Source organism: Bactrocera neohumeralis, unplaced genomic scaffold (genome assembly GCF_024586455.1).
Source record: "Bactrocera neohumeralis isolate Rockhampton unplaced genomic scaffold, APGP_CSIRO_Bneo_wtdbg2-racon-allhic-juicebox.fasta_v2 cluster10, whole genome shotgun sequence".
NCBI classification, from domain to species: Eukaryota; Metazoa; Arthropoda; class Insecta; order Diptera; family Tephritidae; genus Bactrocera; species Bactrocera neohumeralis.
Genome location: NW_026089623.1, coordinates 16,243,221 through 16,270,767, shown reverse-complemented (window position 1 = coordinate 16,270,767; position 27,547 = coordinate 16,243,221). Strand labels below are relative to the sequence as shown.

Here is a 27,547-nt window from a genome sequence, read left to right as displayed (position 1 = left end):
GCCTGCTAAGCGCATCGTTAGCAAACATTAAATCTATTATTGAACCTTTATTTCCCTTTTGAAAGGTATTTTGTGTGCCACTGTTTAGAATCGTAAGGTTTGTTTGACTCAAAAATTCCAGAATGAGGCGACCACGATGATTAGTAATTCTGCTACCCCATGCAGTAGACCATGCGTTAAAACCTCCCGCTATTATTATTGGCGATTTGCTTCTGATTTCTAGAAATAGCTCCAGGAGAAAGTCTTCAAATTCGCTGATTGTTGCACTAGGACGAGCATAGCAGCTTACAAAAAATATTCCTTGTATATTCGCCCATGTAAAGCCGTTATGGGTTTCGTTGGAACGTGATGTGAAGGCTTGACCTTTGCAGGCCCATATTGCCGCCTTGCCACTTATATCTTTATTCCAAGTGCTTTCCGAACGTTGAGAATATTGTTCGCATAATAGGGCGACATCTATGTTTTCTTCTAGCACTGTCTGTTTTAGAAGGTCTTGTGCTGCAGCGCAATGGTTGAGATTTAGTTGTAATATCTTCATTATTTCGTTGACTTCAACATATCTGCGTATTTAGGACAAACCGTACTTAGAACGAAGTGCTCCCCTTTGCAGAGCATACAACTTGGGGAATTTGTTCATGACTTTGCTACAGTCCACAAAATAAGTATAGTGTACAAACTAAAAAAGAGAATTTATCTAAGTACACATGCGTTTTTTGAAAATTAATGCTTGTAAGCAATTGCGACCTATTTGTTCATTGTTGACCAGTACTTATTTGTGGCACCGGTACTTTTGTAGTACCGTTACTTTCTGTTTAATTTGCGCACTTGTACATTCAGAGCGAAATAATTATAGCGTACAATAAGGAAAAGTATTCCGTATTGGCAAGACGTTAAATTTATTCTGTATTTTTAAGGATTTTTAAAGTGAGTTTGTTTTAAATAAACTATTAAAAAACATTTATCCATCCTAACGAGCTTAATTTAGTAACTAATTTTGAAATGCCTCGCAGAACCCATTTATCGATTGTTGAGCGTACTAAAATTCAATGCCTAAATGTGGAGCTACAATAAGGCAAAAATTAATTCGCAATAAGAAAACAATATGTTCCTTTTTAAAAAATCCCGAAATTTATAGTACAACGAAAGGAAGTGGACGTCCTCCAATGGTTGATGAACGGTCGAAACGGCAAATAAAGCGTTTGGCAGTCCGTAAAAACCTTTCCCCAACAAAAATGAGGCTTCAACTAAATCTTGAAGTGTCCACCCGTCGAGTTCAGCAGATTTTAAAAGAGAATATAAACATCCAGTATGCCAAACGATCGCCTCAGCCTAAGTTGCTACCTCGGCACCAAACTGCAAGGATGCAATATTCCCAAAGGCATTAATTGTGGAACGAAGAGTGGAAAAAGTGGTTTTTAGTGATGAGAAAAAATTTAATTTAGATGGACCTGACGGCAATGACAAATATTGGAGAGATATTCGACGACCAATAGAAACAAGGCATTCGAGAAATTTCCAGGGAGGATCTCTAATGGTATGGGGGGCTTTCGGATACAATGGAGCAACCCCAATTTGTTTTGTAACACATAAAATGAATGCTATGAGTTATATCGAACTAATAGACAACGTCTTAATAGAGTTTTCGGAACGATTTTGTGAGGAGCCATGGATTTTTCAGCAAGATAACGCCGCGATATACAATTAAGCTGCAACAAAACGTTTCTTTATGGAAAGAAATATAGCATTATTGGACTGGTCCGCCATAAGTTCCGATTTAAATCCCATGGAAAATCTCTGGGGAATACTTTTGCAGCAAGTTTATTCCGGTCCGTCGACAATTTGATACTGTTAGAGACCTAAGGAAGTGCATTGAAGCCGAATGGAAGAAAATACCGTCTTCCACCCTTCGCTCTCTAATTGAATCCATGCCGAGGCGCATAAACACATATTTTGGCTAACGGTAACCATATAAGTTAATAATATTTCGAATAAGTTTGATTAATTATGAAATATTTGTTTGTACACTATACTTTTTTCGTTCCAAGTGAATTGAATTATTGAATTATTTTATTTGTAAGTACTAATTTTTGTTTTTAAATATTGTGGAAATAATACTCGAGGTTCATTCCATTAATACATAACATATTATACTTATTTCGTCGACTGTACGTGACCTGGGCTTCCGCAACGTGTACAAAAGAAAGACCTATCAATGGGGCTGCAACATTTGTGTGCTATATGTCCAAGTTGGAAGCACCTAAAACAACGAGTAATAGGTGAAAATTCCCGGAGGCGACAGATAGACCACCGAATTTTAACTTTACCGCACTTGAGTAAAGTTTTGGCATCCTCAGCTCGTAGGCATATAAGAGCTATTTGAGTGCCACTTCGAGTTTTCCGCAGATTTTTTATATATTGCTTCCCCAGGTTTTGGATCCAACACTCCTTTTGTAATGCCTCACAGATTTCTTCAGGGGTGGTTATCCCGTCCAAGTCTTTGCACATAATGGTAATATTATGGGATTTTGGCTGTATTACGACCATCTCACCAATAACTCCCTCTATGGCGCTTTCGAACGTGTCGGCTCTCTTTTCTGCTTGATTTTTTAATTCAATTAGTAGGTCTCCTTTGAGGGTTTTTCTAATGTACCTCACGTTTGAACCCAGTTCTTCAAGGCCTCTGTCACATTTTATTTTCTTCAGGATATCGGCATACGACGCTCCCTTCTTTTTTGTTAAAATAATAGCGTCTGGTTTCGATCTGATTCTCTTCTCGATCGGTTTCTTCTTTCTTACAACGTCTATCCATTTCTCGCCTGCGGTCTTGTCTCCCAAACCGTCTTTGTGCATGAGTTTAGTGACCTCACTATATGTTGCTTGCACTTTGTTGCTTATGTTTTTGGGCTTCTTCGTTGGTTGCAAATATCCCAATATCTCGCGTGGTCTCTTTGGTGCATTTTTTTTTACTTTGAATAGGGGATACCTGCGACGCTTTCCCTACCATGACTCTTTTCGACGGATTTGCTTGCTTTTCATACAAGCTTGTGATGCAGCTCACTAGATCACGCATTGCTTGATTTATATGTCTCTGGTCGGACACAATGCTTTCGAGCTCTCTAATTTGTTTACCCAATTTGCAGAAAATATTGGGATTTTCACTATTCTGAAAATTTTTGAGTTCCTCCGAAAAGGATTCTCTGGTGTACATCCCAAACTATTCTCAGAGGCCATAACTCTGCCAGAAAATAGTTGGGAACACCTGTCAGTGGGTACGTTCAGTCCTTTGCCTTAACAAACCTTACTTGTATTTTGTTGACTGGCAATGCCGTAACCCAAAGCAAAACGAATAAGGAGAAGAAGGAGAAACGAAACAAAAAACAGCTGATTGACCAAATCAAAACGGCAAAAAATAATTGAGTGCACGTTTTGATTCGCTGTTACGTGGGGAAATTCCTATTTAATTTTTATATAAATTTGCCAAAAAAAAGGGGCAGGTAAGTGCCAAATAAATTCTAATAAACCAATTTTTGTACTTATCTAATTTTGTGATAGATCCGGTCAATTAAAGGTACAGTTCCAGTCTCCCGGTATGTCTCGAACAGAAACAAGTTTGCTATCGCTTTAAAAGACCACAAATTCTTGAAGATATCCTAGACCACTAAGAAACACGTCTACTTTCATTGACAATCTTAGTACATCTTCATATATTTAGTAGTCGTAGATGAGAGTGTGTCGAACTCGGACTGACTTATGGAACGACTTGGCGCATTTTACGACGTGATCTTAAATTGAAAGCGTACGAAATACAGTTTGTGAAACAACTGAAGCCGCTCGACCTTTCCAAGCGGCATCGCTTCGTTCTATGGGCTCTTGAAAAGTTCCAAGAAGATCCGACGTTTTCAAGCAAATTTTTTTTCAGAGAGGAGGCTTTTTTCTGTGGAGATATACAAAGTCTAAAGTCTATGCGGACAATCCCTCCTCAATTCAGGCCTTGAAACAAAACATCGCGCGTATCGTTCACCAGTTATCAATCGAAATGCTCGAATGAGTCATCAAAAATTAGACTCAACGGATGGACCATCTGAGACGTAGCTGCGGCCAACATTTGAAAAAGAATCTTAAAATGGATCTCTCTCTTTAAAACTAATAGTGAAGTATATAAAATTATATGTATATAGAGTGACGAGTTGTCCTTGCCAGGGGTAACTTGAGAAAAAATTCAAATATCTTGAGGGAATCTTTCTTGGCATCCTGGGGCAGATGGGTGAAATCCACAAAATTCCATTAAGCAAAAACGTATAGAGTGCTACAACTAAGCCACAAATTAAGACTCAACATTTTAATGCACAGGACATCGAATTACGAATTCATGGCTAAAAAGCTTACGTGGCCCTTCCATATCTCATACACCACTAAAGCTATTTCAATTCTTCCTAGTTCATGTCCCACATAACTTCCTCAAACAAGGTAAAAAAGGGCGAGATCAGCTGATGTAAGCTGACAGAAAAAGATTGTGTTGAAAACTACTGAAACGGCGATAAGTTACCGTATATAGAGTTGTTGTGCTTTGAAACGGATTAATTCTGCTCCTTATATTTCGACATTTTTTCCTTTTTTGCATCTTGTTTAATATTGATGTACATATGTTTTTCATCGATGTTCATAGATATGGTAAAATGTACTAGTTTCGGACCATTAACTGGATTTCCATTAAAAACACCTCCCATTAAAGGAAGCAACAAGCCTCGGATGAGAGACCCCCCTTTTTATGACGACCATGGCTAACGAAATATGGACTACAAATTAAAGGCATGCACCTGGAATGTCTGGTCCCTTAATTGGAAAATAAAGGCTGACATACCCGCCGTCCAAGAAATGCGATGGACGGGACAAGCACAGAGACGAGTAGGACCTTGTGGCATTTACTACAGTGGCCATATAAAGGAGCGCAAGTTTTGTGTGGGATTCGTGGTGGGAGAGAGACTCCGTCGCCAAGTACTATCATTCAATCCGGTGAATGAACGTCTAGCCACAATCCGCATCAAAGCGAGGTTCTTCAACATATCGCTGATTTGCGCCCACGCCCCGACGGAAGAGAAGGACGATGTGACCAAAGATGCCTTTTATGAGTGCTTGGAGCGCACTTATGAGGGCTGCCCCCGCCACGATGTCAAAATCGTGCTTGGCGACTTTAACGCCAGGGTGGGCAAAGAAGGTATCTTTGGCACTACGGTCGGTAAATTCAGCCTCCACGACGAAACATCCCCAAATGGGTTGAGGCTGATCGACTTCGCCGAGGCCCGAAATATGGTTATCTGTGGTACTAGATTCCAGCACAAGAAAATACATCAAGCTACCTGGCTATCGACTCGGACCACTATCTTGTTGCAGCCAAGAGTCGCACCCGCCTCTGTGCAGCAAAAAACGCCAGCCAACAAACACAAGGAAGGTTCGACGTCGAGAAGCTGCAATCACAACAGACAGCCTAACGATTTTCTACTCGGCTTGCCCTCCTGCTCTCTGAGATCACCCTTCAACAACTCGGTATAAGAGAACTCTGAGACGGCATCTCAAACTCCTTACGTACATATGCAACCGAAACCATTGGTTTACGGAAAATGCAAAAGAACAGCTGGTACGACGAAGAGTGCCGTGTCGCAGCGGAGAGAAAACAGACTGCCTACCAACGCTATGATCGACCAACGTTACGATTGACCACAATACGGGATGGGATAGATACCGAGAGTTGAAAAGGGAAGCGAGACGCATTTACAAGCAGAAAAAGAAAGAGCCCGAAATGCGTGAGTATGGAGAGCTTGATATGCTGGCCGACAGGGTAATGCTCGAAAATTCTATGAAAACATGCGGCTGCTTACAGAAGGTTTCAAAACCGGAGCATACCCTTGTAGAACCCTCGAAGGTGATCTGGGCACAAATGCCCAGAGCATACTTAAATTGTGGATGGAACACTTCTCCAGCCTGCTGAATGGCAGTGAACGCACAACGCCAGGAGAAGGCGAACCCGATTCTCCAACCGATGACGACGGAGCAGACGTTCCATTGCCCGACCATGAAGAAGTTCGAATAGCAATTACCCGTTTGAAGAACAACAAAGCGGCGGGGGCCGATGGATTACCGGCCGAGCTATTCAAACACGGCGGCGAAGAACTGATAAGGAGCATGCATCAGCTTCTTTGTAAAATATGGTCGGACGAAAGCATGCCCAACGATTGGAATTTAAGTGTGCTCTGCCCAATCCCCAAAAAAAGGAGACCCCACAATCTGCGCCAACTACCGTGGAATTAGCCTCCTCAACATCGCATATAAGGTACTAGCGAGCGTATTGTGTGAAAGATTAAAGCCCACCGTCAACAAACTGATTGGACCTTATCAGTGTGGCTTTAGACCTGGCAAATCAACAACCGACCAGATATTCACCATGCGCCAAATCTTGGAAAAGACCCGTGAAAGAAGAATCGTTACACACCACCTCTTCGTCGATTTCAAAGCTGCTTCCGACAGCACGAAAAGGAGCTGCCTTTATGCCGCGATGTCTGAATTTGGTATCCCCTCAAAACTAATACGGCTGTGTAAACTGACGCAGAGCAACACGAAAAGCTCCGTTAGGATCGGGAAGGACCTCTCCGAGCCATTCGGGACCAAACGAGGTTTGAGACAAGGCGACTCTTTATCGTGCGACTTCCTCAATCTGCTGCTGTCGAAAATAATTCGAGCTGCAAAACTTTATAAAGCAGGTACAATCTTTTACAAGAGTGTACAGCTGCTGGCGTATGCCGATGATATTGATATCATCGGCCTCAACACCAGCGCCGTTAGTTCTGCTTTCTCCAGACTGGACAAGGAAGCAAAGCAAATGGGTCTGGCAGTGAACGAGGTCAAGACGAAATATCTCCTGTCATTAAACAAACAGTCGTCGCCCTCGCGACTTGGCTCTCACGTCATTGTTGACAGTCGTAACTTTCAAGTTGTAGATAATTTCGTCTATTTAGGAACCAGTATTAACACCACCGACAATGTCAGCCTAGAAATCCAACGCAGGATAACTCTTGCCAACAGGTGTTACTTCGGACTGAGTAGGCAATTGAAAAGTAAAGTCCTCTCTCGACGAACAAAAGCCAAACTCTATAAGTCGCTCATAATTTCCGTCCTGCTATATGGTGCAGAGGCTTGGACGATGACAGCAACCGATGAGTCGACGTTACGAGTTTTCGAGAGAAGGGTTCTGCGAAAGATTTATGGTCCTTTGCGCATTGGCCACGGCGAATATCGCATTCGATGGAACGATTAGCTGTACGAGATATACGATGACATTGATATAGTTCAGCGAATTAAAAGACAGCGGCAACGCTGGCTAGGTCATGTTGTCCGGATGGATGAAAACACTCCAGCTCTGAAAGTATTGGACGCAGTACCCGCCGGGGGAAGCAGAGGAAGAGGAAGACCTCCACTCCGTTGGAAGGACCAAGTGGAGAAGGACCTGGCTTCGCTTGGAATATCCAATTGGCGCCACGTAGCGAAAAGAAGAAACGACTGGCGCGCTGTTGTTAACTCGGCTATAATCGCGTAAGCGGTGTTTACGTCAACAAAGAAGAAGAAGATTCTACATGTGCTCTCCATCTGTGATGGTCTTACCGTAATCCTATATGATTATAGGTCTGTTTCACTCTTACTCTTATGTTGCTACAAAGTAGAATGGCTGTTTGTATCACATAAAAACAGTCAAGTTAGATATAGTGTTATGTAATGAGATTAAATCCGAGTGTTTGTCCGCCCGTCCATCCGCCTGTCCGGGCCAGCTATGACTTGAGAAAAGGTTAAGACACGAGTTCGAGGATGGGCGTAATCGGACCACTGCCACGCCCACAAAACGCAATTAGTCGAAAATCCAACTAAGATGCAATTTAAAATACAAAACTGCTATTTAGAAAAAACGCATCTCATTAAGGAGGGGCATTGTGGTTTGAACATCTCTGAAAGGCTAAAAGCTTTCATTTATATGTATATTTCCTAAACCATTCAAGCTATATCACCCAGATCTTCACAGGACAAATTTGTTTAACAGCTCTTGCGAAAGTCAAATCAGATGATAACCCCGCCTATATGTGTTCAGCACATGATTTTACTCCCTTTATATTTACGATGGTAAGTGACGCTCTGAACACATAGAAAGCGACTCGACATGGCAGCCCGACAGTGAACTGTAAATGACGGCGTGAATCTAACTACATTAATACGAGTATTTGTAAGAAGGCAGCGACATACTACTATAACAATGGCCGGCATGTACACAAAACAACACAGTTGTCCATTTTGTATGCTCACTACTAATACCTTTCACTTCAATGAAATGAAATTTTAATAATTTGTTCAAAGTGAAATTTTTTAATGTGCAAGGTTAAACAACATTGCAAATTGATGCGTTATATAATTTGACGATATACTTGTAGAACCCTTTCACTACTAACTTTACTTTGTTAGGTTTATATGTTTCAAAACATAATGAAATTTAACAAATATTCCGTATGCATTACTAAACATTATACTTTGTTTGCATGCATTGCAATTGCAATTGTCGAAATTAGCCCAATAGATAAAAAGAGATCAGTACTACTTATTTATATCGCTCTTCTTGGCCAAATAGTTTCACCAAAATTTAGTATAAATTGTACAACTAATTTAAATCAATCATCATAATAAAAAAGACAAACCAAAATTAAATTTTTTCGCGCTTATGCAAGTTAACGCCACCAATACTTAACAGTACTTATGTATAGAATAAAGTAATTTCCTAATAAGCGAATGTGTCAAATATATCATTGACCCATCGTCAATTAGGAAGCGCCCATCAGCTATCACTTCCAACTTCAACTTCCAACAAAGCTATTCCAGTATTCAAAATTAAATAAAAATTTTGTTATGAATTAGGTAACTTGCGGGGAGCACCTGGGTACCCACTATATGAAAAACAATGCAATCATCTGTAAATGAGATTCAATACTGATAAATGTTTCAACTAGGTAACTTGGGATAATAAATAAATAATTACATGAATTGGCAACATAAATTTATTAAATCTTCTTTAATTATTCAGCTCAATCAGGACATATTACTTTCGATATAGAGTGTTCGTCGCATAAAGGCCTTTTGCAATTGGTACAACATTTTCGAGTTTTTCTTCGCCTTTTGATTGTCAGTTGGTAGCAAACGTGACAAGAACCAGTGACTTTTTTCCTACCAAAGCTGTCGCGAGGTTCAATTTCTTGTTCAGCAACAGTGACAGGGGTGAGCGAAAATCCGAGCACGCTTTCGATCCCGAATTTGGTAGAATAATTTCGCATTATTTGCTTGTTTGATGAACAGTCTTCAATAGAAGGTTTGGCTAGTTTCTCACTCAACTGACACAAAAAAATGCGTCGCTGATCAGTTCTCTTCTTTAGCATCTTGTTATTTTTATGGTAAACCAAGTAAGCAGCAATATCTAAGACATTGAAAAATATTGCAAGAGGCCATCTCTGAGTGTGTCTATGAGTGGTGTATCAGCTCACCATTTGATCTATTGTGTCAACGCCAAGTTCTTTTATGACTCTCTCTCCTTGATTTTTTTCTCGAACATTTGCAGTTTTTCCAGTGTAAAGAGTTCCCGACAAGGGATATGCGTTTTGAGCATCGCAAATCCACCAAATTTGTATGTCGTATTTAGCGGGTTTCGTAGGAATGTACTGTGTAAATTTTGTATGCTCACGATAAGGATAAAGCTGCTCATCGATTGTTAAATTTTCCGTAGGTTTGTAAACTGTCATCAAAAGGAATATAACGCAAAAGTGATCGAAATCTGTTGAACCCCATCGCCGCACGATAAAGACTATATGAGTTATTCTTCCACATATCGATAGTATGATCCTTATTCGAATTATTGACGCCAGAGCAAATCAGAATCCCAAGGAACACATACATTTCTATCACAGTTACCGAACGCCACGCTCTGTTGGAATTAGGATTTTGCGCGTTATGGTCTTTATAAACTCTTAGAACTTTCTGGTTAGTATAGCGAACAATAAAATCAACCATTTCAACTGGGATTATAGTCTTAAATGGATCTGATATGGACAATAGGGTGATTCAAAATTTTTTTTTTTTTTTTTCAATTGGTACTCGCAAAAATAGGTTCCTAGACACCTCTAAGAAAGCCTCTCCAAATATGAGTTTTTAATTGTAACGGGAAGGTCCTCCGCCTAACGGTTTTCTAATTTTTCTTATTATCAGATAGAAAAATTTATATCTCGCTTCCAACTGCTTGAAAAAATATCTTGTTAATTAGGTTTTGTAGGAAATTGAATGCTCTAAAATATGGTCTCTTATGATTTTTTCGTAAACCCAACCTTTTAAAAGATATTAACGGTTGAAATTTGACTATTTTTGGAAAAATTCTTTATTTCTTATTAATTTTATAACTCAATGAAAAAAAATTATTATGAATGATGAAACACATAGTTTTGTAGGAAATTTACTGCTCTATAAAAATGGTCTACGATGATATTTCGATTAAGTTAAGCGTTTACGAGATATTCATCGTCAAACATCAATGCATATTAGGGTGGATCAAAAAAAAAAAAATTTTTTTTCGTTTGGTACTCTGAAAAATAGGTTCCTAGACACCTCTAAGAAAGCCTCTACAAAAATCTATTCATAATAATTTTTTTTTTCATTGAGTTATAAAATTCATAAGAAATACAAAATTTTTCCAAAAATAGTCAAATTTCAACCGTTAATATCTTTTAAACGGTTGGGTTTATGAAAAAATCATAAGGGACCATATTTTAGAGCATTCAATTTCCTACAAAACCTAATTAACAAGATATTTTTTGAAGTAGTTGGAAGCGAGATATAAATTTTTCTATCTGATAATAAGAAAATATAGAAAACCGTTAGGCGGAGGACCTTACCGTTACAATTAAACACTCATATTTGGAGAGGCTTTCTTAGAGGTGTCTAGGAACCTATTTTTGCGAGTACCAATTGAAAAAAAAAAAAAAATTATTTTTGAATCACCCTAATGGACAATGTTTCTATTGATCTAGCAGGGCCACTTTTCTGTCGCAAAATTTTGTGAGAAGCAGTTTGTCGAATTTCAGGCGGCTTCTTACACCAGACAGTTTTGTCTTTCGCAACGTATGCATCGACATTTTCTATACCTGCTTCTTTCCCTCTCGTCGATACACCTGCGGCTGTGTCTGCTGCTGCTTCACTCTCTTCTGAGTCACTGGTGATCTTCCATTACGTACTGTCAATCTCTCTCATAAATGCTCGATTGAGTCCATAAAATGTATGAAATTGTTCGATTAATAGTTAATAATGTCGAGTCTAACGCAAATCCGGTCTATGCTCATCAACGCAGTCGACTTTCCGTGCTTTACACGACATTTCTTATCAGCTGTTCACTTCTAACTGATTCACAGTTACCAAGCTGCGTCACTGTGTACTCCGAAGTCACTGAAATGAGCCTATTCTTCGATACGACCACAACTACAAATATTTCGAACACGTGTCGACGTGTAAAGGTGAAAACTGACCGTGTCCCACCCACAGAGCGCGGGAAATCCCTATCCCGATTTCTCATCCAGAAAAATAAAATGTGTGACAAGGGTCAAACACAGCTAAAATACTCGTTATAATCTCTTAAGAGAATTATTAAATTGTTTTTTCAGAATTTCACCCGCACCCGCCTTCGTTCAAAATATAATTTTCACGGATAGAGAAATGTGAAATCCTACAGAAATGTATTAAAAAATTATAAAAAAATTTCTAGCAACATGACTTTATAAGTCTTTCTTATTTTTCGTCATTATAGCTCTACACAGTATCTGATGAGGTATAATCTAAAATAATGCTGTGTTTTATGCATGTCTTTCTATGTTTTTATTCACATATTTATGTTCATCGTTTTTGCAATTCTTTGACAGCAAGGCAATGAATGGATGCGATGAAATATATGGGCATATAAAACCATGAATACTAATCTAACAACTAAGAAAGGGCTAACTTCGGGTGCAAACGAACATTTTATACTCTTGCAACTTGCAGGAATCAAAGCTAGGAAAACGTCTAAAGGTGCAGAGAATACGAATCCAAGTAATTATATATACAGTTGAATTTCCCTTACTCGAATCAGCATAGACCACAAAAAATCTTCGAGCTAAAGAGACTTCGAGTTATGGAAGCAAATTTGAAATTGGCATTAGAAGCCAAATTTCATAAATATTTCCATAACTCGAAGTCGTAATATATTATATGTATATACTATATAACACATATACTGGTCGACATATTCGACAAAAAGTTGTGTTAAGATAACGAAAATCATTATACATACAAATGAAGTAGATGGGAGTTCAGAGAGGATCGACACGATTTTATCTATTTTGGCCAATACTACCTTATATTAATATGCCACATACTAATAAAAGGTACCATCACCAACCACATGATGTAGGTCAAGTTTTCGCTCAATTTTACCCATTTTATGCACAAAGATACATTAGGGGGATGCTCTTGCTCTTGCAAAACCCTTGCACGGTGCACGAGTTACAGATTTTTCTACCTAAGGCAACGGTACAACAACAAACACAACCAGAAAAATATTTGCAATGACTGTAAAATATCTCAGATCAAAACCCATGTTTATTTTCGTGCAATGGCATGTAAAAAAATAATTGCAACCCTGTGCTAGCTGTCATTTTACTTAAATACATATTTTGACGTTAAATTGTTGAGAAAGGTAAATTTTAAATTGATTTTATAATTTCTATTTAAATTATAAAGATTTGTTACAGTTTTTTTGTTAATAATGAATTATGAATGCAGAAGGTGCACCAATTCACAATAGCCATGCACAATAGTCATTTACAATAAATTGACCGAATCAGCCTATCATATATCACTAGATATAGCAATGGGTACTCTCGTGCCCCTGTATATTTCGGTATTGGATTTTTGCAATCTGCAAGCTTGCAAGAACAAGAGAATCACGCTATTGTTATCTGTAAAATACTCTCTCTCATTTTCATAGAGATAGCTCATATGCATGTATGTGGTATAAAGTTACCTTAAAATTCTAAAATCGTTGTTATAGATATATGACAAATATACATACCATTTCAGGTAAGAATTTTCTCTGAATTTCAATTACATATCTCACACATTGATCGATATTTTTGGTCAAAAGTGAACTATAGGTTCTGGGGATCACATATGTGGTATCTAAGAACATGAATTATTCGCAATTTCTGGACGTGCAAAGTTTTATCCCGATATATTCATTGGTGCTTGATTTGTATACTGGAAGTGAAATAATCAGATGGAATTTAAAGTTCAGTTATAAGGGAAGTAAGCGTGGTTCTAGTCGATTTCGCTCTTTTGGGTACTGTAACATAGGAATCTCAAAAGCGTGTTAAATACCAAATTTAATTAAAATTGGTATACCAGCTGCGAGATATGTATATAATTTCAAAAATGAGCGGTGCCATTCGCATTACATAACTTTGTCCCCGTCTCTTATAAAGTCCTCTCATTCATCTTGAGGATCAAATTTAGTGACTCTGGTGATTTATAACGTTTCTAGTAATTTTTAACAGTACCTTTATAAGAAGAGTGAGCGGAGTTATGATCCGATTTCATCCTGTCGGTAGGGATTTCTATAGGATTTATCTTGAACGTATTTAATGATTTTAGGCTGAAAGGTTTGGGAGATACATATGTATGTACATTAAATTTATTAAGGGGCGGGGCCACGTCCACCTTTTAAAATTTTTTAACCGACAGTTGACCATTGCTACCACGATCCCCTGCTCCAAATAACAGTTCTATTTCTTAATTTAGTGCTTAGTTATGGCACTTTACCGGTTTTCGTTTAATGTCTTGTGAGCGTGGCGATGGTCCGATTACGACCATCTACGAGCTTGTCCTTACTGCTTTTACAAGGAACCAATGCAATGAATTCATTCCAATATCTCAGTTTTTCATAAAGTTATTGCTTGTGCTGACAGACAGTCGGTCGGACAGACAGGCAGACCGTCATTCAGATTTCAACACGATTCATCATCCAAATAATTTATATATGTACATAACCCTATATCTAACCCAATTAGTTTTAGGTAATTAAAACAACCTTTGGGTAAACAAAACTGTTGTACTCTTTGTACTCTTCAGCAACATGATGCAAGAGTATGGAAATGAGTAATTTAAATCTGTGGATTTAATTAGTAGTTACGATCTATTTAGCAGAACTACATATTTCGCAACGCACATAGGACTTATACATTTATCCCTTATTGATACCGACCGTGGTATGACATCATTTTATATAATAGTACAAAATACTCACCAAAAGTATTTTCTGTTAAAAATTGCAAAAGGTGAAGATCAAGAAGAGGTTGGTTCGTTGTTGACTGTCCGCTGGGTAATTCCTTTTGCGCGTTTAATGCAGCAGCCGCGGCAGCAATAGCTGCATCATTTCTAATGTGTGAAATTGACCTATTCTTATGTCCAATATCCAAAACATTTTCTTGTTTGTTGTTATATCCTGCAGAAGAGCTATTTAAATTCAATCGACATGCAGTTAAATCTTCCGGATCATCATCAGATTCGATATTTGTTTCATAAGTTTCTGTATTATGTTGTGTATTATAGCTGTAATCTATACCTCTTATATTAGTCGTATTGGCAGGCGATGCATGGTCACGTAAGTCATCCGGTGAAATTTTTACCCCTGCCTTAGCTAATAAACGCGAAGCCAATATAGGGTCAAAAGCACAAGGCATTGGTAGCACAGGAAGATCTTTCGTAGATATACCACGATGCTGACGTGACATATGTGAATGCAACGAATTACGAGATTTCGCAACAGTACCACATAAAACGCATCTATATCCAGGACAAACGGTATGCTTATCCTCAAGATGAGTACGCAGCGTATGTGCCGACCTGTAAATTTTTCCACATTTTGGACATGGTCGTGGATCTGTGGCTCTTACTCTCATTTCCACTGAACGCTGGGAGCCTGAATAAAAAGCATATATCAGTACTTCATTTTTCTTCAAACTAATGATACATATTGCACATAAAATAAAATATTTTAATAAATTTAAATAAGAACAAGTAAGGAATAGCAAAGTTCGGGTATAACCGAACATTTTATACTCTTGCAACTTGCTATATTATATTGGCCGATATACAATGTATGCGGTATATAGCCACCCCAAAGTTCGAAAAACTTGATATTAGGTAAATGGGGTCTAAGGGAAGTATTGACCCGTTACAACATATTTGTAATGCGCAGACAAACTACCATCAGGATAGGATTCCCTCTGAATTTCAATTATGTATCTCACACATTGACCAATATTTTCGGTCAAAAGTCACATATAAGCCCTGAGGTTCACATATTCAGTACCTAAGGGCACAGGCAGTTGTGGTTCGATGTGGGCAACTTTTAATCATAAGATGACACATCTCAAAGTTTTTTCCTGCTATATTAATTGACTTTTGATTTATATATTGGAAAGTGAAAGCTTCAAATGAAATAAATTTAAGGATTTAAAATCAAGTAGAAAGTCGGAAATCATTAATAGTCTATATTAGGATGGAGAAGAGAGGACGTGCTGATTGCATAAATTTTAAAATTGCTCACATATACGTGAGAACATAATTTCAAGCACTTTTACAAATATATATGTAACTCACATATGGTCCTTAAGGGGGGAGCCTGTTTTAGAAGCTTCAAAAAATCTATTTTTTTTTTTTTTTTGGTTAAATCTCTTTAAAACTTATCTAAGAAAATGTCCTCAAAGTTTTAGATGAGAATTTGAAATATTTTCGAAGCTAGAAGGAAAATAGTGACCGAGCGTCTAGCAGATATACTATGAGTGATTAGGCTGAAAGCGAAAATTTTGACGCGCGATTTCTCGGGTTTTTTAGTTTTACAATTTTTCTTAATTGGCGGACAGGATAGAAAAAAAGTTCATTATCTTTGGCATTAAATTATCTTCTAGTTAAACTAAAAAAAACTAAGAAATGTCAAGTTTGAACATATTTTTAAAGTAACATTTTTTTTCAATTTCTAAGCAATTTCTAAAATTTTGCACTTTTTTTTTGGAATTTTTTTAGTTTAACTAGAAGACAAATTATTAAAAAATATGAATCTCTTTGAATTTTTTGTTTCGATAGAAATTGCGACCTGCATCCTGCCCGCCGTCTAACAAATGCACGTGCGAGATTCTTCGGCGGAATATCAAAGATTTCGTATCCAAAAAAATTTGTGAATGATGCTTAAATATGTGTATAACTATAAACTCTAGAAATTTTGCTTTAATCAATTATTTCTTTCCTTCCCAAAAAAATATTCAAAAAAAATGATATTTTGAAGCCTCTAAACCAGGCTCCCCCCTTAACGACATAAGGGCACTTTTACGTAGGCGAGAGGACGACAAGCAAAAACGAGAGAACCTTGCCGCTCGTACTCTAGTGGCACGCTTTGTGTTCTTGTTTGTAACAGCTCATTGCAAGGAGGCTCGGTTTCAAAGAAATATATTCAATGTGTTCCGGATTTTGATTTTTATACCCTGAACAGGGTGTATTAAGTTTGTCACATGTTTGTAACACCCAGAAGGAAGCGACAGAGACCCTATAAAGTGTATATATAAATGATCAGTATGTTGAGCTGAGTCGATTTAGCCATGTCTGTCTGTCCGTCTGTCTGTATATATACGAAATAGTCTCTCAGTTTTCACGACATCGTTTTGAAATTTTGTAAACGTCATTTTCCCTTCAAGAAGCTGCTCATTTGTCGGAACTGCCGATATCGGACCACTATAACATATAGCTGCCATACAAACTGAACGATCGGAATCAAATTCTTGAATGGAAAACTTTCACATTTGACAATGTATCTTCACAAAAGTTGGCACATGTTATTTTGTAAGGCAACAATGTAATCTCCGAAGAAATTGTTCAGATCGGTTAACTATAGCATATAGCTGCCATACAAACTGAATGATCGGAATCTAGTGCTGGTATGGAAAACTTTTGCATTTGACAAGATATATTCACGAAATTTGGTATAGATTATTTTCTAAAGCAACAATGTAATCTCCGAAAAAATTGTTCAGATCGGTTTACTATAACATATAGCTGCCATACAAACTGAACGATCGGAATCAAATTCTTGTATGGAAAACTTTCACATTTGACAATGTATCTTCACAAAAGTTGGCACAGGTTATTTTCTAAGGCAACAATGTAATCTCCGCAAAAATTGTTCAGATCGGATTACTATGGCATATACCTTCCAAGCAAACTGAATGATTGGAATCAAATGCTTGTATGAAAAACGTTGGCATTTGACATGGATTACTGCTTAAGGTAATAATATAATCTCCGAAAAAAATTGTTCAGATCGGATTACTATAGCATATAGTTTGTATATATATACAAACTGAACACATAGTTACTAAAAGAAATGCACCTGTGGAGGGTATATTAGCTTCGGTGCAGCCGAAGTTAACGTTTTTTCTTGTTGTTATATATTTTTGTATGTGATATGCAAATATGTGGACAAAAATAAGATACTTTAAAACATTTAATTTAAATATTTAATTTCCTGAAGAAAACGACTCTATAGAGTTTGGTTGACATAGCTATAGTAGTTTTCGAGATATGTACAAAAAACTTAGTAGGGCCCCGCCGCACACTTTTCCAAAAAAATTACGTCCAAATATGCCCCTCCCTAATGCGATCCTTTGTGCCAAATTTCACTTTAATATCTTTATTTATGGCTTAGTTATGACACTTTCGGGTTTCGCCATTTTGTGGGCGTGGCAGTGGGGCGATTTTGCCCATCTTCGAACTTATGGAGCCAAGAAATACGTGTACCAAGTTTCATCATGATATCTCAATTTTTACTCAAGTTACAGCTTGCACGGACGGACGGACAGACAGACGGACAGACGGACGGACGGACAGACAGACATCTGGATTTCAACTCTACTCGTCACCCTGATCACTTTGGTATATATAACCCTATATCTGACTCTTTTAGTTTTAGGACTTACAAACAACCGTTATGTGAACAAAACTATAATACTCTCCATAGCAACTTTGTTGCGAGAGTATAAAAATACTTCAGTTATGTCATTTGCATATATAATATCATAAGAAAGTCACAGTTTCATATATGTGACCTGGTCTACGGAAAGGGGGTTTAGGTGTCAAAATATCAATTTTCACTTTTTAGTTGATTCGGATGGAAGATGAGATTTTTAACAGCTGTTTCTCAGAAAACTAGTTTTCGCACGTTAGCTCCCTTTTCCCTTTTCGTAGACCAGGTCACATATTATAATACAAATTATAAACAACAAAGGGGGTATTATTAATATTTTTAAATTATAAACAACAAGGGGGGTATTATTAATATTTTTAGTAGTAGCACCTAGTGGTTGTTGTTGTAAGGTGTACGTTGATTGCGAATACTCCGTTGATTTGCACAAAATGTCAAATATTTATGTCAGAAACGGCACCAGTTTGCTTGAGAAAACAAAAGCGACAGTTAAATTATAAGGGAGAAGGAGCCAATTAGCAATGCTAAGCAAAATTTTAAAATTAGTTCAGTATTTTTCCATTATTGATACTGCATTCTTTTCCGTCGATGAAATTTTCGATCAGTTGATACAAGTAACTAAAACTTGTGGATTTTTTGATTAAAACAGATCAGATGAAAATGATTACACACAAAGCCATTTTAGAACATTGTAAAAAAAAAGAAATGTCTTTAACTCACGGTGGATTGACGGATATAGATGCAGCAGATTTACGCAACGAAGTTCAAGCTATTGGCAGAAAAAATGCTCATAAAGCCACACCACTGCACGTTTTAAATTATATTTGTTCAAACGATTAATATATTTCGTTATTAATTTAAGGCAATGCCGTTGTTGTTAACACTTTTTGTGTTCTTAGCTACTGGAGAGCGTATTTTCAATGCAACTGAATTTTTGTTGAAGTTTTGAATTTCGATATTCATTCCACTCCTCAGAAAAATGTCGGATAAAGTGTTGTTAAACTTCAACTTATTGTGGTATTACAGTTTCAACTCTGTATTAGTGAGGTCGACTAGAGCGTCAAACAATTTCAACTACTATCGAGAAGTTCTAATAGAATATAAGACTGCATTTATTTGGGATCAAATGTGTCAAAGTGTACGGTCAACTGCCAAGTGTGTTCCTCAATTCATTTTAATTTACGTGCAATCCAGGCTGTGGAAATTCGCAGGCAGATTCACCGAAGGCCTTTATATCGCTAACACCACGCGGCTCATCAATTGAACCGAAATTATTTACATTAATATCTAAAAACCATAATTAATTTATCACATAAACATTTGGAAATTTTAAACAACACTCAATTAATTTTTACGCAAAAAATTCTCCTCCGCACATTTAAAGTGCTTAGCAGCTGTTTCTGTCGCACGGCAAACCAGCTGTCTACGCAAAGTTGTAGGTGGCCAGGGGCACTACATTATCTGCACATACGGTCGGTAAAGCAGTTGTAAGGCAGTTTCTTTTACTTAACGTAATCACAATTAAATAAGATCGTGATGGATATACAAACCCCGCCTACAGGTGCGGGAACACAATGTCACCATTGTCGGCAAAATATCTCGGAAGTATTTATCGATCAATCATAAGCCCACCTTAACTCGGAGCATTCTCCAATCTAATTAGCTTATAATGAAACCGTCATCTTTAAAGACAAAACAGCGGCCTTGTAAAATTAATTACAGACCAGTTGGAGTCTGAAGGTTTACACTTTACAATAAGTATGCAACATGCAGGGAAAGTACACTGAAATTAAGGAAAATTGCTGTAAACTCTCAATACCCCAATGATAAAAAGAAATTATTAAATTAAAGAGAAAACTACGATGGAAATGGCATCAAACTCGTTGCCCAGCTGACAAATCTATTTTAAATAAAGTTTCTAAAGTTCTTAATAGGAAAATTAATAGGTTTAAAAATTAAATAAAAATATCTTCGGTGCCGAACCAATGGAAGAAATTCCGAACCTACTCTCTTTGGGAAAACTGTGAAAGATTACAAACACCAGAAACTCAAGTATGTCCCATTAAAATAGGTGCTGATAGTTGGGCCTTTGAAGATTTAAAAAAAGCGGAAGTATTTTCGGATTATTTTGCCAAAATATTCTCCCCATATGAAACACACGTAGATTATTCTACTGTTTCTAGTTAAGAAAGCGAAGAAATCTCAAGTTGCACAAGCAATGAGCTAAGTGGGGAAATCAAAAATCTTAAAAACAAAAAAATATCCCGGTTACGACCTGATTACTGCCGAGGTTCTAAAACAGCTTCCTCCAACAAGTATAATAAACATTACCAATATTATTAATGCGGCTTTTCATCTTTAACACGTGCTAACTTATTGGGAAATTGCTGAAGCTATCATGATTCAAAAGCCAGAAGAACCAGGATATTATGTATCTCCTTGCAGGCCCTTACCACTTCTACCGAGAATATCGAAGCTTTTTGAGAAAATTCTCATAAAACGTCTCAACAAGTTCATTGAACGAAAAACCATAATTCCAGGGCAGCAGTTTGGGTTTCGAGCTAACCATTCTACCATTGATCAAATCCAAAGTAACACACATTATTGAAAAAACCTTTAAGGAAAAAATTATGATTTACTGTGTTTTTGGATGTTGCAAAAACGTTAGATAAAGTTTGCCACAAAGGACTGCTTTCGAAACTGAAACTGATTTTGTCGAAACTGCATTATGGCATCATAAAGTCGTATTTATACATATGTAGGTCGCTAATTCTGTGTTAAACAATGAGACAAATATTATATCCTTAGGGAAATAAAAGCTGAAGTTCTACACGGTAATGTGTTTGACCCCCTTCTTTTTATCATATTCGCGCACCACCTGCCAGTATTATATATAACAGCCACATTTGCAGATGACACCGCGTTGCTTACTGTTGGTAGTAGTGAACACGAGTCCACTACCAATTTCCAAAAGGCTGCAAACAAAGTGCTACATATGGCTCAAGCAGCTCACAACTTTCGGTCTTTGACCAAGCATCCTCTGGGTAGTCAGAAAACATCCTTTCCACATGGATATGCGCTGGGTTTGGGACCCGCCACGTAAAAAACACTACCTATGAAAAAGCATAAACAGCCGCGGATGAGAGACCCCCCTTTTGTGAAGACAACAAATGTTATGAACGGGACAAGGAATGAGACGAGTAGGTCCTTGTGGCATTTACTACAGTGGCCACATAATGGAGCGCAAATTTGGTGTGGGATTAGTGTTCGCCGAGTACTGTCATTCACCACGGTGGAACTTCTTCAGATATCGCTGATTTGCACCCACGCTCCGACGAAAGAGAAAGACGATGTAACCAAAGATGCCTTCTGTGAGCGCTTGGAGCGCACCTATGAGAGCTGCCCTCGCGACGACGTCAAAATCGTGCTTGGCGACTTTAACGCCAGGGTGGGCAAGGAAAGTATCTTTGGCACAACGGTTGGTATATTCAGCCTCCACGAGGAAACATCCCCAAATGGGTTGAGGCTTATCGATTTCACCGTGTCCCGAAACATGATTATCTGTAGTACTAGATTCCAGCATAGAAAAATTTAGTCAAGCTACCGCCTGTCTCTGGATCGAAAAGCCACCAACAAGATCGATCATGTTGTGATGGACACATGTCCAGTGTTTTAGTTGTGCGTATGTTCCGAGATCCTAACATCGACTGGGACCAATATCTTGTTGCACCCAAGATACTCACCCGCCTCTGTGCAGTAAAAAACGCACGTCAACAAATACAAGGAAGGTTTGTCGTCGAGAAGCTGCAATATGAACAGACAGCCGAGCGATTTTCTACTCGACTTGCACTTCTGCTCTCTAAGAGTACTCAGCAACAACTCGGTATAAGGGAACTGTGGGACGGAATTTCAAGCTCCTTATGTACAGCTGCAACCAAAACCATTGGTTTTGGAAAAACCAAAAGAACAGCTGGTTCGACGAGCAGTGACTTGTCGCAGCGGAGAGAAAACATACTGCCTACCTCGCAACATTACGATCGACCACAACACGTGCGGGATGGGATAGATACCGCGAGTTGAAGTGGGAATGCTCGAAAACTCTACGAAAAGATACGGTGAATAACAAAAGGTTTCAAAACCGGAGCATACTCTCGTAGAACCCCCAAAATTCATCTAGCGACCGATGCCCGGATCATACTAAAATTATGGAGGGAACACTTCTTCAGCCTTCTGAATGGCTATGATAGCGTAACGCCAGGAGAAGGCGAACCCGATTCCCCAATGCATGACGATAGAGCAGAGGTTCCAAGTCGTAGACAATTTGGTCTATGTTGAAACCTGAAAGCAATATTTACAGCAACAACAATGTCAGGCACGAAATGCAACGGAGAATAATTCTTGCCAACAGGGGCTACTTTGAACTGCCATATGGTGCACGTTAAGAGTTTTCGAGAAAAACCTCTACTCCGTTGGAAAGACCAAGTGAAGAAGGACCTGTCTTCGCTTGAAATTTTCTATCATCCCCATGCCTCGGCTATAATCGCGTAAACGGATCTACGCCAGTAAAGAAGAATAAGAGGCAAAAATTGATAAAATCAAGTTAATACTACCCGACTCTCATATATGTATGTAACTCCCATATATGTACCTCATATCATAGTTTTCGTTATTCTCACAAGTCTTATGCCGAATATGTCGGTGATTGAATATGATTTATATAAAAAATATACCATACCTGAGCAATGTCAAAATCAGTATAATCAGCCCGTCTCTTTTTCTTCACCAATAGTCCCCATTAACTGATTTCTTTCTGTCTTTAAATCTGTATTCAAACTTTTCATGTTGTTCAAATGTGCGATAATTTAATGAAACTAAATGGGCAAGTTTTCTTAAAATATAGTAATAAAATTAAGCTAAATTAATGGAAGAGAATATGAGTCGATAATATTACAAGTTTGCTTGTTATTCCATCGTATAATAAATATTGAATTCTTTAGCAATATTTTTTTATTCTGCAACATCTTGCTACAGAGTATAATAGTTTTGTTCACCTAACGGTTGTTTATATAACCGTCCGTCCGTGCAAGCTGTAACTTGAGTAAAAATTAAGATATTTTAATGAAACTTGGAAGACATAATTCTTGTTCAAAAAGTATGGCGGAGTTCATAGATGAGCTTAAACGGATCACTGCCATATTAAAATAAAACTTATAAAATGCCTTAACTAACCACTAAAGTAAGATATAGAACTGTAATTTGCAATAGGTTTTATGTACATATCTCCTAGACTACTACAGCCACAAAAGCCAACTTCACTAACGAAAATTATTATCAGCAGTGTGAAAATGGATGAAATCGGATGGTAACCATAGTCCATATAGTACTCGACCAAGTGTGTTTTGAGCTAGCAGTGTGTTTGAAAGTTTCAACGCCTTCAAGTATTATTTGTGGTATAAAGCACGATTCCCCAATCGATGACGATGGAGCAGACGCTTAATTTCCCGACCATGGAGAAGTTCGAATAGCAACTACCCGCCTGAAGAAAAAAAAAAGTGGCAAGGGCAGATGGATTGCATCAGCTTCTTTGTAGAATATGGTTGGAATTTAAGTGTGCTCTCACCAATCCACAAAACAGAAGCCTAATAATCCGCCAACCACCGTCTTCAACATTGCATATAAGGTTCTATTTAGCATATTGTGTGAAAGATTATAGCACACCGTCAACAAACTGTTTGGACCTATCAGTGTGGCTTTAGGCCTGGAAAATCAACAACTGATCAGACATTAACAATACGCAAAATCTGGGAAAAACCCCGTGAGAAGAGAATAGCCACACACCACCTTTTCTTCGATTTCAAAGCGACAAGGAGTTAACATTATGCCGCGATGTCTGAATATGATATCCTCGCAAAACTAATACCGCTGCGTAAATTGACGTTGAGCAACACTAAAAGTTCCGTCAGGATTGGAAAGGACCTCTCCGAGCCGTTCGATACCACACAAGCTTTCAGACAAGGCGACTACCTATCGTGCGTTCAAATTTTAAAATCTGACATCTGTGTCGCAAGAAAAGCATAAGCGCTTGCGAGCGCACTGCGCAACAATGGTTGTGCCATACGTTTTAAGAGAGGTAGTCGGACAAAAAATTCAATATCTTTGGAATGGTATCATGAATAAATTTTTTTTTTTCAGATTATTAAAAGTGAATATTTTCCGCGTTGTGTCACATACTTCTAAATTTTTATTAACCCGAAGAACACTTAAAAAATTTCAATTGTTTAACTAAAAATTATGTAAATATTATTATTTAAACAAATGAATCGTGAAAAAATATCTATAATGGAGCACGACCATTTTTCTTTGACTTTCCAAATTTCAACGATTTATCTCAAGTAGTTTATTACTTGACCACTTGAAAAGGTTTGACCCCTCTATAAGTCACTCTCTATGGTGCATAGGCGTGGACGATGCCAACACCTGATGAGTCGGCCTTAAGAGTTTTCGAGAGGAAGGTTCTGCAAAAGATTTATGGTCCCTTGCGCGTTGGTCACGGCGAATATCGCATTCGATGGAACGATGAGTTGTATGAGATATACGGCGACATTGACATTCCATGTCGTACGAATGGACGAAAACACTGAAGCTTGAAACTATTCGACGCAGTACTCGCCGGGGGAAGCACAGGAAGAGGAAGACCTCCACTCCGTTGGAGGAACAAGGTGTGGAAGGACCTGGCATCACTTGTAATCTACAATTGGCGCTACATTGCAAAAAGAATAAAGGACTGGCACGTTAACGCGGCTATAACCACTTCAGCAGTGTCTACGCCAGTCGAATTCTAGCAAAAATTAAGTATTGAATCTAAATTTGGGAAAACCTAGACGTTGCTGTAAGCACAATTTGATAAAAAAAATTTGCATTATCACTGCAATTACATGATTATCAGAAAATAATATTTAAACTTCACGACAAACTTTTCTTGTAATTCGGAATTTGTACTTTTTCGGGATTGTAGTTTCTTGCAGTAATGAGCGATACCGCGATTTTTCAATATCTGTGATTTAAGTGACTGATATTTTTAAATCACTGTGATTTCATATTGCTGTTGCGATGGCAACTAGAACAACTTATAAATGGAGATATTGGTACTCTATATTTATAAATATAGTTAAATTAAAATAAAAAAATTCCTTCAGCTGTTGTAATTGACAATTCTGTTTTTTTAACGCACCGCTCAGATGCAAGCCAACCTCATCGGAAAAGATTAGTTTAAAAAAAAAATCGCTATCGCTTTTAAGTTGTTCCAAGGTTTATGGTGGTTCAAGTGAGTAGTGAGTTAGGGTAGATATTGCATTATGGCTTAAAAAGTTTTGGAATAGCCAAATTACAAATATACGGAATTCCTGCAATTTCTTTTATACACTGGCATTATTTCTTTTAAAAATGAAATATATGTATTCGATCAATATTATGGAATTCTTCTTTTACATAGCTCTTATAGGCTTTTGTGTTGCCCAAAACTTCGTTATGTAAAAAGAAAAAAAGTTTCATGGATGTTATAAAATACTTGTGAAATAATAGCAAGAATTACTACTCTTGCCAACTGAATAGTTCTAAATGCCTAAAAGTTGTGATTAAAGGTATAACGTCTTCGGTAGACTCTGACGTTGTTAAAGAAGCACTGGAAGAATATGGTTTCGTATTAAATCAGTAGTAAATATTATTAATTGAAATAAAGTCCTACACCCATGTTCAACCTATGATTTTCAATGTATGACACAATTTATGTCTACAATGCAAAATATGATTCAAGAGATAATCGAAGCACAAAACCAAATGTTGCAAAAAATTTTAAGTATAAAATGAGCGTCTTGAAAATTTGTATTCCCAATGCTAACGGTGTTAATCAACATACTGGTACTTATTAGATTTAGGGATGAAAATAATATAGATGAAATTCAATTGTCAGAATCACATAAAAGAAATTTATTTATACTGGGATTTAAACTCTAGCGTCTTGAAAATTTGTATTCCCAATGCTAACGGTGTTAATCAACATACTGGTACTTATTAGATTTAGGGATGAAAATAATATAGATGAAATTCAATTGTCAGAATCACATAAAAGAAATTTATTTATACTGGGATTTAAACTCTATGTTACAAACCACACAGATGGAAAGGCACATGGTGGAACAGCAGAGTTGGTTAGAAATTAATTAAGCCACCACGCATTAGAATCTTATCCAATTTTAACACTTTTTTAGAACGCCAGGTCATAGATTTCTAGCAGGTGGAAATTACAATGCAAAACACATGTATGGGACTACAACTAATTAATCCGAAAGGACGACAGCTGCATCACACTATTATAAATAAATAGGCACAGTAACCTTGACATAATATCTCCTGTTAAGCCGACATATTGGCCTCGTAATCGTAACAAATACCAGATTTAATTGATTTTGCTGTAATAAGAATAAATAAAGATAGATAAATCGCACATAACAGTTGTTACATGTACTGACCTATCTTTTGATTATGCTCCTATACTAATAAAGCTTTGTGAACAATTCATATTCGTTGATCCGAAAATGGGTCTAACATCGTATAAAATGAACTGGTTGAAATATAAAAAATACGTGAGTAGTCACATAGAGAAATCGAAAAGCTTGTAAATGAAAAAAGGCGTGCAAGACGAAAATTACAGATAAATCCCCCCTTCCAATAAGCTTCAATTGAAATCTGTTGTACGTAAATAAAAAAAGTGTTTAAACGAAAGGAAGAATTCAACACTGAAATCTATTTAAATTAGCTGCGTACAAATACTAGCAAGCAAAAATCCCTTTGGAAAGCCCAAGAGTCCATGAAGCCACCAATTGACACCAACATGCCTATTCAAGACTTAGGTGAAAATTGGGCTCGAAAACACGAGAAAAATACTAATTGTTTTGCAAACGAAAAGGAGCTCTCCGAGCCGTTCGGTACCAAATAAGATTTCAGACAAGTCGACTGCCTATCGTGCGAATTCTTCAATCTACTGTTGGAAAATATAAAGATAGAAGGTACGAATTTACAGCTGCTGGCTTACGCTGATCACATTGATATCATTGGTCTCAAAAACCGCGCTGTTAGTTCTGCTTTCTTCAGACTGGTCTGGTAGTGACCAAGGACAAGGCGAAATATCTCCTGTCATCAAACAAACAGTCGTCGGGCTCGCGACTTGGCTCCCTCGTCACTGTTGACAGTCATAACTTCAAAGTCGTAAATAACTCCGTCTATCTTGGAATCAGCATCAACACAAATGAGCCACGAAATGCACCCCAGAATAACTTTTGCTAGCAGGTGCTATTTCGGATTGAGTGGATAATTCAGAACTAAAGTCCTCTATCGATGAACAAAGACCAAATTCTACAA

At 37.6% G+C, this 27,547-nt stretch overlaps 1 protein-coding gene across 6 annotated transcripts in view; it reads right to left on the bottom strand.

Annotated features, from left to right (window-relative positions):
* LOC126765217 (protein abrupt-like) overlaps positions 1-27,547 on the bottom strand; it is a 299,753-nt gene that overhangs the window by 22,463 nt on the left and 249,743 nt on the right. The window contains exon 6 of one of the 6 annotated variants that reach the window (XM_050482848.1): positions 14,402-15,076. The exons of the other annotated variants lie outside the window; for them this stretch is intronic. Within the exon in view, the coding sequence (XP_050338805.1) occupies positions 14,402-15,076 (675 nt within the window). The remainder of the gene's footprint in view (positions 1-14,401; positions 15,077-27,547) is intronic. 6 annotated transcript variants of the gene reach the window in all.